A 12,110-nucleotide genomic window follows, 5' to 3' on the forward strand; every position below is an offset into this window, starting at 1 on the left:
AAGTCACCATATCTGTTTTTAAAGTTTTAGAAATGTTTATTAATAGACACACTTTCAGTTGAGTACCATTACCAGTTGCCAGTACCAGCTTACACTTGAATTCGTACCACACATATTCTACATAACGTGGAGACAAGTTTCATTCATACTGGTCCTGTGGCTTTACAAAAGGAACTTAGAAGTTAACTAGAAGGAAATCCTAGCTATAATCAGAATTTTGGATTTAAAAGAGAACCAGGCTAAACCTGTTATCTTTACAGATGAGAAAGAGCAGAAAGGTGAAGGAGTTTTCAGAGTTGGTAGCAGGACCAAATACTAAATCCAAGACTCTGACTTGAGCTCTTTCTACACTAGCATCCTGGACCTAGTCTATTTTTGAGAAAAACTTCAAAGCTGCTCGGTAATCTAGAAGCTGTCTTGAGCATCCCAAAGCCCACCAGGGTACTGGGAGCTTTCAGAGTATTTAAGAAAAGAAGCAATAATGCCCCTAGTAGGAAATCCTTGCACCTTTGAGGTTTCTAGGCAGGAGTTACAAATGGCATTACTTATCATTAGAAATTATAGACATCATCCAGAAAGCTTTTGTGACTTCTTTGTAAATATGGAAATTTTTGACAAGAGATGCCTACATTTGGTACTGAAGATCATCAAGAACAAGATGATCATCTGTCTCATTTTAAAACTGATCATTAAGTATTGGCAGCAAGTCTAGAAAATTATGCCAATATTATGTTTCTAAGCCAGCCTGACTTTTAGCTTGTACTTTAGAAGAGGATATTGTGCCTAGATTTGCAGCTTAACCAACTAAAGGAATAGTAAATTTATTCATTAGGATTAGACTTGGCTATTAAAAAAATCCAAATAACAGTAGTTCAATCAAGACAGAGGTTGATTTTTCTTTTGGATTAAAAAAGTCCAGAGGGAAGGGAAGTCCAACATTGGTGTGGTTGCTTCACAGCCACCAGGGACAGGTTCCTACAATTTTGTTCCATCCATCTTGGCATTGTCTTAAATCTTCAAGGTATCTGGTAGCTCTAGATGGCTTCTGGAGCTTCAGCCATCTCAAAGGAACATACCTCCAATTTGAGTCAGCAACCTTGAAAGAACTTTTCTAGAACCACGCTATCCAACAGTTTCTGCTTCCATCCACTGGTCATTCCTTTATCAAGGGAGAATAGAAAGTTACGGCTGTGCAATTTACTATTCACAATAATTAGAAATTCTGTTGTTGAAGGAGGGAATGGAAATTGGGCAGGCAGCCAACAGATATGCCACAACCTGTTTTGAAGAATATAATATTTATATTAGGAAAATAAAATTTAGTAACATCAAAAACTATTATATAGGATATAAATTTAAAAGATCCCCAGACTACAATCTACCATGTGTCTGATTAATAAGAGCAATAAATCTCTATGATAGTGTTCTGTTTTGGATTTCTCAGTAGGACTTACTGGGAACAGCTGTTCAGTTTTATATATATTAAATGAACTGAAGAATGAGTTCTTCAAAACAACAGGGGGGGAAAGGAGACTTCAGATTAAATCCCATTTCCTTTTGGAGATAGGGAGACTCAGAACAACCACAAGGACAATTCAGTGAATATTTGTGGAGCTCGCAGGAGCAGAGTATACTGTATTAGATGGTACGACCTGGGAATGGACATATTAAAACACTAAAAATCAAGTTGTTTAGTATTTAGGTGGAATAAGATAGACTGATGCAGCACATGAAATAAAAACATATCATAGCAGCAAACTAGACCAATTCCAAATATATAAGACCTGTGCTGGAGAGAAAGATGGGCACATTGGGTTAAAGTTTTATGTTTTAGATATTGTCTTAGTCCTTTGGGGCTTCTGTAACAAAATACCTCAGGGTGAGTGGCTTATAAATACAGAAATTTATTTCTCACAGTTCCAGAGGCTCAAAGTCCAAGTTCAGGGTGCCAGCATGATGAGGTCCTGGGGAAGGCCGTCTTCTGGGTTGCAGACTGCTGACTTCCTGCTGTGTCCTCACATGGTGGAGGGGACTGGAAAGCTCTGTAGAGTATCTTTTTTAAGGGCACTAATCCTATTCATAAAGGCCCTGCCCCATGATCTAATCACCTCCCAAAGGCCCTCATCTCTTAAAACCATCACATTGGGCGTTAGGTTTTCAACATATGAATTTTGGGGGTGAGGGGGACACAAACATTCAAATCACAGCAGATATAATTACCTCTGCCTGTATCCTGCCTGTACAAAAAAAAAAAAAAAAAAGAATGGGAAGATGGAGAGAACTTTGTTGTCCCAAAAAACTTGTAGACAGAAGCAAACAGTGATCTGCAACATATACACCTGCAGACCGTGGTGCACGTCAGTTTAAGGTGGAAGTGTTTCTGCTCTGAGACCAGATTTTTGAAAATTCTGTAGTCTCATTCATATCCACTGTTCACGTGGTGCCATTTAATACATATTTACCGAGTGCCTCATATTTACAATACACTTTAAGAAGGAAATTTATTCACAAGTTGCCACTTAGGTGAGAAAGTCTAGATTTTGGCTTCTTTATAACTATGAATTTCAAATTGGGGAAAACCCAGCCTTGTATTTTTATTCCTTTTCCTTTCATAATTACTTATCAGTAACCAAACCCAGTCGCTGACTTAGCTCCAACTGATAGAAAACAGGAAACTGCAGAGACTGCCTATGAGAAGAACCAGTCTGCATCCTCTGTGACCTCACCCTTCCAGTCTGAGTTCTCCTTGGGGCAAACGGTTGCAAACAGCTCCATCTCCATGTGGCTTTGACAATAAGCATAGGGAGGGCACATAAAACCAGCTAATGCAGCAAGGTCTGTGAGCCTGGCCTTTGAGCTCAGGGAGCTGTCTTTTGAACCTTTTATATAGTACATTTTTGGGCATCCTTGGGGGAGAATAGTTTACGTTCAGATCCAGCAGTGGATCAGGAACCATTCTCTGTCTCACATAGCAATGGAAACATGCCTCTGGCACTCTGGTTTTAAATAACTGCTTATTTGAACATATTGTACAATGACTTAGCCTTTCCCGCCTATTATTAGCTCCCTTTGAAGCTAATAATGTGCTCAGTTTAAGTTCACCAGTAGGGACTATGAAAAAAAATGGAAATCTCACAAATTGTATCTCCTTTATATCTACTTTAGATCTCTTTATATATCTACTCCTTTATATTCGATGCAGCTGTCTCATATTTTGGGTTTTGTGCCCCTCACTTTGCACCCCATTTTCCTTCTGCTTTCAGGTGAAGGTCTCCCACAGGTGTATTACTTTGGACCATGTGGGAAATACAATGCCATGGTGCTGGAGCTTCTTGGCCCTAGCTTGGAGGACTTGTTTGACCTCTGTGACCGAACTTTTACTTTGAAGACTGTTTTAATGATAGCCATCCAGTTGGTAAGTTGGCATTGCTATTCTGCAGAAGTGTAGGGGGGGCAGGTCCCCCAGCCACATCCTTTGTCCCTGTTGGTGATTTACCAGCTATAGTGATACCTCATGAATGCACACTCACTGGCTGTGGCTAAAAGGCTTAACCCGGAGAAGTCACACGCATTTGCTGCTTGCTCTATTTTAAGAATTTGTACCTGAGAGCAATACTCCGCCCTTGGCTGAAGTGGAAGTGTATATAGGGAGAAAGAAGATGATTAGGTGAAATTGTACAATGGCAGGTAATTTCTTCGATGTTTTATTTATAGGTTTTAAACACATGCCTATAAGATTTTGTCATACCATCCCTCTCCTCTTACCATTGCATCCAAGGAAAGATGTAACCTACTGCCCGAAAATCAGATTCCAAAGTTCTCTGACCAAGAACCTGCCTTAGTTCTCGAGCCTCCAGTTCTCACACAGACTGACACAGCTCAAGAGGCAGCTTTCTCAGCTCCTGCCAAATTACATACCAGTACCGGTCTCAGCTGCAGTTAAGACAGTTCCTTTGAGAATTTTGTCAGCCCCTAAGCAGAAGGATGCAGGTGCACCTTTATTGATCTGAAACGGTGATGGTCTCACTCTATTGTAAAGATTTGGAAATGTTAGAAGATAGATCTTGACTTTTTTTGTGTGTTTGTTTTAAATTGAATTGATTTATATTGATTTATAACAATATTGTATTAGTTTCTGGTTTTACAGCATAGTGATTCAATTTCTATACATATATGTATATAGACTATATATACATATATATATATATGTTTTCATTATAGGTTATTACAAGCTACTAAATATAGTTCCCTGTGCTCTACACTAGAACTTTATTGTTTATCTGTTTTGTATACAGTAGTGTGTATCTGCTAATCCCAAACTCCTAATTTATCCCTCCTTGCCTTCCTTCCCCTTTGGTAACCATAAGTTTGTTTCCTATGTCTGTGAGTCTGTTTCTGTTTTGTAAATGTGTTCATCTGAGTCACTTTTAAAAAATTCCACATGTAAGTGATATATTTGTCTTTCTCTGCCTGCCTTATTCACTTAGTATGTTAATCGCTAGGTCCACCCTTGTTGCTGCAAATGGCATTATTTCATTCTTTTTTATGGCTGAGTAGTGATCTTGACTTTTGAGTCAAAAATTGAAATATACTGTCTTCCCTTTCTATACTAAGTAGAAAATCTTCGAAGATAGAAATGAACTTAAAGAAATTTGAGTAATTTTGTGATGACTATTTTGGGCTACATTTACTTTCTCATAAAAACTGCCCTCCTACCTCTGCTGTTAATTAGCTTGTGACATCAGTCCAGTATTAACTTCTCTGGGCCTCACTTATTTCTGGAACAAAGAGAGCTGGGTTGGGGAGTCCTATTCTACTGAATGTGGGAAGAAGTGGGCAGGAGGTGAATGTGGCTGTGGCACCTGTCTTCAAAGGCCACCAATATATTCTGATATCCTGTCTGGGAATACTTCTTGCCTCTCAGATGCTTACTTTCTGAAGTAGCATAAAAACACCTAATTCTGTTCATCATTTGTAGTTTGTTACGTTATGTAGTAAAACTGCATATTGTCATTTTAGGTGAACTGTACTCGATTTCTTCTACATGGATATTTGTTATGTATATATTTGTATCAAAATATATTCTGGTTTACAAGAGTAAAGTGACTCTGGGTGGTGAAGAAAAGAGTTTTATTCTAATTTCAGTAATTAAAACCATAGGCTGATAAAAGAGAACATTTTGATGTATTTTTCCAGTAAACTTCTTTAGAGTATTTCCATCATTTTTTTTTTCTCTTTTAGCTTTCTCGAATGGAATATGTGCACTCAAAGAACCTCATTTACCGAGATGTCAAGCCAGAGAACTTCCTGATTGGCCGACAAGGCAATAAGAAAGAGCATGTTATACACATTATAGACTTTGGTCTAGCCAAGGAATACATTGACCCTGAAACCAAAAAACACATACCTTACAGGGAGCACAAGAGTTTAACTGGAACTGCAAGATATATGTCTATCAACACGCATCTTGGCAAAGGTGTGTTTATTTTCTGCTCTGTGAAAGGGGCAGGTTGTTAAAAACAACTCTTTATTCCAGTAACGCTTTTGTATCCATGGTGTGTTACAATCTGTGATTCTTATTGCTTCACTGGGTAAGTGATTATTACACTGGAGAAAATAAAATGGTAAGTTTGAGACTATCCTAAGTATCCTGTTGACAGCTTAAGGATTTTTTAATTTTTTGTTTCCAAATGCTTAGTTTCTCAGCAGTGTGGGTACCTGAATTATTGAATTAAGGTAACAGCATTTTAGTAAGTTTAGTGATGAGTTTGCTATTCACATATGAATGGCCCCATTTATAACAGTCCTGAAACAGACCCCATTCATAATCAGGCTGGTACCTGCTTTGGAGAAGAGTGCTTCACTAAAACACGGACTAGACTTCTGTTCGCGGTGCGTAAGTTCATGACTGATTCTTCAAGGAAAAGCTCATGTCTTACTCAGTGAAAGTATATTTGTTTTTTTTTTTATGAGTCTTGAATTTTATTTAGGATAGACAATTTGCACAAATATTGCTAAAAGCTCTGGTCAAGGCAGAAGGCCTTACTTTTTAGAGGAACTAGTCTAGGGGAGAGTATTTGTGAGAGAAACCTAAGAAACAGTGGGAAGGCCCAGTAGGTGGGGCCTTGAGCCCTCACCAGCTTCTCCAGGAAAGCTTCCCTTTTTATCTGTTTTATATATTGGGCTTTCATGGAGGAGTCTATTTGAAGAAAAGATTCTAAGGAGATTGAAAAAATATGTTTGAAAATCATCACCCTAGAGAGTAGACATACAAACAGAATATTACACCCCTAGACACAGCTAATTAAATAAGGTGTTTAAATATTAATGAACTGTTGTCCACTAATAGGTATTTTAAAGACTAATGCAGCTAACAGAGTTGCCTCACTGAGTAAACTGTGCGGGTATTCAGGTGAGGTTTCTAGTATTAGTGAAGAGTAAAAATGACATTACAGAGTAGTCTGATACCACCGAGTAGGAATGAGTGCTCTCAGGGTTTTTTCGGTAACCACATGGATATCCTCACTTAACTAAATATGGTACTTTAAAATCAGACTGGAAGGCCCTCTGCCACTTATTATTGGTGTCACTTTGGACAAGTTACTTAATCTCCCTGAAACTTACCTGTTAAAAAAAAAAAGAATAATCTTTCACAAGGATGTTTTGAGGGTTGAATGGGTGGTCATATATGTAACCCAGGTCACTTGCATAGTGCTCCATGTTCCCTTCTTCCTTTTTGCAAGGAGACAGACTGTGTGGCCAGCAGTGAAGTGGTGATTGCTTGGTTTGACCGACAGAGTCTAGAAGTTGCTGTTCTAATGCCTGCTTCCTGGGCCCAGCAACTTGTGTTCTCTTTTTATTATTCTCGTCAGAGAAGTTAAGAACAGATAAGGGATGGGTCACCGTGTTGTTTGTATAAGGTGCAGTGTAATGGTTAAGGAAAAAGGGCTGTAAATTCTGGCCCTTTCACTGAAAGCTCTGTGGTCCGATAACCTTCGTCCCTCAGCATCGGTGATCTCATCGATCCTGAAATGGGTGTAATAATAGTGCCTTATATTATAGGGTCCTGTGAGATAATGATATAAACTGCTTGGCAGAGTGCCTGATAGTAACTAGACTCTATAATAGTAGTTATCACATACTCAGCAGAATATGTTTTAAGCATCTACAGTCATTAGACTGGGTTCCTTTATCTCTTGGTGTAACCATTTCTGCTGGAATTTTTAAATTTATTTCTAATGTGGACTTCCTGAGTTCTCGGGTTTTTTTCCGGTCAGATCCAGCCTGTCATCATATTTGTCTGTAACGTCTATATTACAGGGAATACATGTAAACTGTTGTCACATTCCCATAAACTCTGGCCATCATCTAACACCAGAGAGTTTTCCGTAGGAAGTCTGATCCTGTTGGTTTTCAAATGTGTAGCATCCTTTATGTTGTAATGAAGAAAAAAGGAAGTGTATCTTCAAATGACTTGGAGAGAATTTGCTATTAATTTTGTGAGGGCAGAAAACAAAGGAAGAAGCCTCCTAAACCTGACATTTACTACATTACATTAGCCACCTTCCCACTGGTGAAGCCTGCCCATCTTTGTATTCCTTAATGTTTGAAGTTTGGGTGAGGACCCTGGGTCATCGGGCCTTTTCCCTTCAACAAAATACATTTGACCTAAAGTAAGAGGTGATGTTCGTAAACCAAACACATCCTTCTGATTGGTCGAAAGCAAGCCTTTATAGTGTAGAAGAATTTTGTGTCCTCCTGGTCTCTTTCTTTGAAAATGCATGAAAAAAATGAATTGAATGAATGTAGAGTGTTGAAAGAAATATGGAAATAAAGCATGGCTCTGGTTTCCACTTTTTTTTTTGGAGTTGGGGGAGTTAAACCTTAATGGTTTAAATTATCATGGATTATTTTAGAATTTTAGAGCTGAAAAATGACTTTTAAAATTATCTAAATCAATTGCTTTAATTTTCAGATGAGGAAATTGAGACCCAAAAGGAGATTTGGCCATGCTTAATTTCGCATGGATTAATAAGTTAGTGGAAAGGACAGGCCAAGTCCTAGATGACCTGACTCAGCAACCATCATTTTTCCTGTTATTCCCTGTTCCACAGCTTTTTTTTCATGGCTTTCAGTATTTGAAGTTACTTTCTTATTCCAGTGAGTTTAAATGTGTTTGGGGTTTTTTTGTTGTTTTATTTTAAAAATCAAAATTTCATTTCATAATGGGCTTTGCTGTGAAGAGAAGTTAGGCTTTTTTCTGTAGGGCTGATGAATCTTTGAAAATGTGGAGAGTTTCGCCCTCTAGTGCCCAACTATCTAAAGTGCAACCATTTGTCTGGTGAAGTTTTTATTACCAAGAGGCCTCCTTAACAGGAAGTCAATACGAAATGCAGAGGCAATGAGTAGGTGTGATACAGTGTGAGAACCTGCAGGGTGTGGTTTCTCTATCTGCCCTGCTTTGTGGGAGGCCTCAGCTCACCTGCTTGTTTTTTTTTTATTTGTGTATCTTTAGGTTCTGTTAACAAAAATCTTTTTATCTAAAGACTTTTTGTTTCCAATTATGTAAGAAATTTATTGCAGACTTCAGGCAAGCCTTGTAGGCAAAAGCTTCTGATGGTCTTGCTGTTTTATTTCACTCTTTTTACGATTATTTCAGTTGATGTTATTTGTATGTCTTGTCAGGGTGCCTCCCCTCCCCTTCCCATTAGTGACCTCATTTCCAAAAAGCTTCAAAGTGCAATTTAGAAAGTTGCCTTTTCCTTCTTCATCTACCCTGTGGAGTACTATTCACTCTTTTTCATGCAAATTCCCCGTAAGTGGAGGCAGCAGTTAAACATGTTGTGCTTTTGTATTTTGAGTTAGCTGAATAGCTTTCCCTGCCTCCCTGACTCTTAGGTTTTACTTTCTGCACAAAGAAAACAAAATCAAGTTTAAGGTAGCCCCTTATTCGTGGCATCTGTAATTTCTTTTGATATAGCTCAGAACTTGATTCTGAAAAATAAACCCATTAAGTGTCTGAGGTGAACCGTTAGTGTACGACTTATATTGTATGACAGCCAAAGAATATATATGTTTTCTGAGATGTAGTTAGAATTTTTTATTAGCCATTCTGCAGTTCTTTGCCATCTTTATCATCCCAATTTAAAGGAAAGAAAGAAAAATCCAACAATTTGTTTTACGTGATAAGCTCCCTGAACACAGGGATTCTCTTATGTGCCCAGAAAGAGCATCTTAGTAATAAATTTTAAAATCTTCTTAAGGCAGCTATGGGACATAGTACAAATGAAATGGAGCTGAGGTTTCTACATTGATGTTCACTCACATTAAACTAAATTTCAAGTGTTAATTTTTATGATGAATAAGAAGCACTAGGCGTGTATGCTAGCCATTCTGCAGCTTGTGTCTCTGCAGGCCTAGCCAGAATGGACCGTTTTTACAGCCTCAGCTGCCCTAAATCTGCCGCTTACTTGACATGATGGTAACCAAAGAGTAATTGTAGCCCCTGTGCTACAAATAACATTCATTATCTTCTTTCCAGGAACGTGACGGCATTGAGTGAGGGGTGGTTACTCACCATGTACTGATTTGGATTTGGTTTTAGTTTAGGATTTGCTCTTTTCACTCAATATTTACTTGCCAGTAACAGATCTAGGCAAAGGAAGTACATACTGGTTTTTTTTTTGGTTTTGATCTAAAATACTATCCCTGATTTAGATATACAAAGAATTGTAAGCAGAGCCTTTCCAGAACAGACAGGTTTCTGAAGGGATTACTTGTTTTTGAGCCCCTTTCTGCTGTAATAACTGCAAACATAATGTGTGATCTTTCTTCCCTTTCAGAGCAAAGCCGGCGGGATGATTTGGAAGCCCTGGGCCATATGTTCATGTATTTTCTCCGAGGCAGCCTACCCTGGCAAGGACTCAAGGTAGCTTTGCAAGTGCTCGGTGGAGAGCTTTGTTTAAATACTCAGTTGTTAATGAAGGGGTTGCTGACTTGATGTCTGTCAGAAGCACAAAGGGGAGACTGGCTACAGGGATGGGAAGCAGGAACTAGCTATATTATTAAGTCTATGATGTAAATGCTCACCTGGGCTTCGGAAGCTCTGCTTTGCCCACATTTGTCTTCTGCCCCTTCTGAATCCTTCTTCCTTGTTTTCAGGGTTTCCATAATCTTTCCTCATTCCCTCCCAGCCTTGGCAGCGCTGCCTTTCTCCCTCTGTTTATATCTCTCCTTCGCTACCATTATGTAGCAGGAAGAGTGTTCCCAGGGTGTTGGGGAATTGCTGGAACAAACTGATGACAGCAGCTGCTATACATTTTGCCAGCAAGGCCAGTGGGGCCAGGTGTGCTGAGAAATATTTGTTCATCCTATAAACACAAAGGACCCACCTGAACTAAAACGAAAATCCAAGTTTAACATTGTGGTTCAGGTGTTCAATTAAATAAATGCCTATGCAGACAATAGGTGTTTCTTGAGAAATGTGTGGTTTAAATAGCCTTCCTTAGGTAGGCGTCAGTACAGTGCATTTGTGTCGAAGTTAACTATTAATTATAGTTACAATCGTTGTAATGATTACTCTGTGCCTCTGGCTGTTAGACTAGGAAATGGAGAGCTTCTAACCCATTCCGAGTCCTATTAGATACCTAAATGTGAGACATTTTTGAGTTGTATTTCAACATATTAGTATGGGAGGAAACTTAATCAGTAACTTTGGGTCCTGTAGTACCCCCTCCCTCCCTCCAGCAGAATGATTCATTTTGCTATGCTTTCTTGGACATTGTCCTAAAAAGTAAGGCTTTTATCCTTTCCTTTTGGGACAGTTTTTTTTCTTTCCCTTTAAATTCTTCTCCTAACATTTTCTCCACGGTCTTCTCCTAGTCACATATACCCGCTCAATGATATTGACAGCCATCAAACAGTTTCACATCCTGCTTGTTCATCATACAGCCAAACAGTACATTCATGTATTATTAATTGCTTGAAACTTTCTCATGGTCCATGAATTATTTTAGTGGTAGTTGTAGATGTAAAATTTTCTCCAACGTACTTCAGAACATTATTGCTTAAAGCTGGATCCAGCCGACTGGATAGAGTGTCGTGAGAATTCTTTGAAACCACATCATTGGTCTAAGCTCCAGGAGCCCTCTGTCTGCAGTCTTGAACAAACCAGACTTGGCTGGCTTGAGCCACTGATATATAACACGCTTGACTGTTAGCCATGCCTGCCTCATAGCTAGTAATACTTCCCCCTCTGGAAGCACATTGCGGAAAGGCAGTTTTTCTACATCCTATCCCCTTTTTCTGGTTCAACTTCGCAATAATTATGCAGTGGAGCAATCTATCTATTTGCCTCCAATTGGATTAGTATAAAATCTTATCTAGAGCTGATCTAAGAAGGAAAACGCTGACTCAACTTTTGAACCCTAGTGGTCATGGGATATTATTAAGGTGTTAAAATGAAAATTATTGCTACATCCCATTTTTATTTTCTTATCCTAGTCACTCATCTCATTACATTTGATGACGTTTTTCTGAGACAACTAAATATGTTTGCAAGTAAAACTTTACAGAATGGAGCAGATGTTTTGTACATATCCAAGTATATCATCTCTGCTACATTTCTCATTTGTTCGTATTAGGAAAAAATTGAGACCATCTAGGAAATCCTGCCAGTTTGCATGAAATAACCATTGTGTCCCCAAACATACTGGACCTCTTATACTTAGCACCTCATTCCAAGTAACTCTCTCTCTTTATTCTTTACAGGCGGATACATTAAAAGAGAGATATCAAAAAATCGGTGACACCAAAAGGAATACTCCCATTGAAGCTCTCTGTGAAAACTTTCCAGGTAGGCTGCTGAAAGGACACTCCCGCCCCTGTGACTGAAGCTTTGAAGCAGGTGGAGACCGTGCCTTAGTGTCTCTAGTTAAGGGTGCTCTCCAGAAAATTCATGTTTCCTTTTATTATTTAAATCAGGGTAGGTTTTATCGCTTTGATTTGGTCCATGAAGAAAACATCAGTGTAAAATAGTGTGTACAGGTGTTTCCTGCTTGGCCCAGAGCTTCTCCCCCCTGAGAAGCATTCAGCTAACGAGCACGGCCTTC

At 38.8% G+C, this 12,110-nt stretch overlaps 1 protein-coding gene across 14 annotated transcripts in view; it reads left to right on the plus strand.

The window, feature by feature from the left end:
* CSNK1G1 (casein kinase 1 gamma 1) overlaps positions 1–12,110 on the plus strand; it is a 150,233-nt gene that overhangs the window by 104,179 nt on the left and 33,944 nt on the right. For all 14 annotated transcript variants that reach the window (XR_012507761.1, XR_006724893.2, XR_012507754.1 and 11 more), the window contains 4 exons: positions 3,264–3,415; positions 5,242–5,476; positions 9,843–9,928; positions 11,770–11,854. Coding sequence is in view for 4 of the 14 variants with exons in the window: in XM_074366351.1 (XP_074222452.1) it covers positions 3,264–3,415; positions 5,242–5,476; positions 9,843–9,928; positions 11,770–11,854 (558 nt within the window). In the remaining 10 variants the exon portion in view is untranslated. The remainder of the gene's footprint in view (positions 1–3,263; positions 3,416–5,241; positions 5,477–9,842; positions 9,929–11,769; positions 11,855–12,110) is intronic.

Source organism: Camelus bactrianus, chromosome 6 (genome assembly GCF_048773025.1).
Source record: "Camelus bactrianus isolate YW-2024 breed Bactrian camel chromosome 6, ASM4877302v1, whole genome shotgun sequence".
NCBI lineage: Eukaryota > Metazoa > Chordata > Mammalia > Artiodactyla > Camelidae > Camelus > Camelus bactrianus.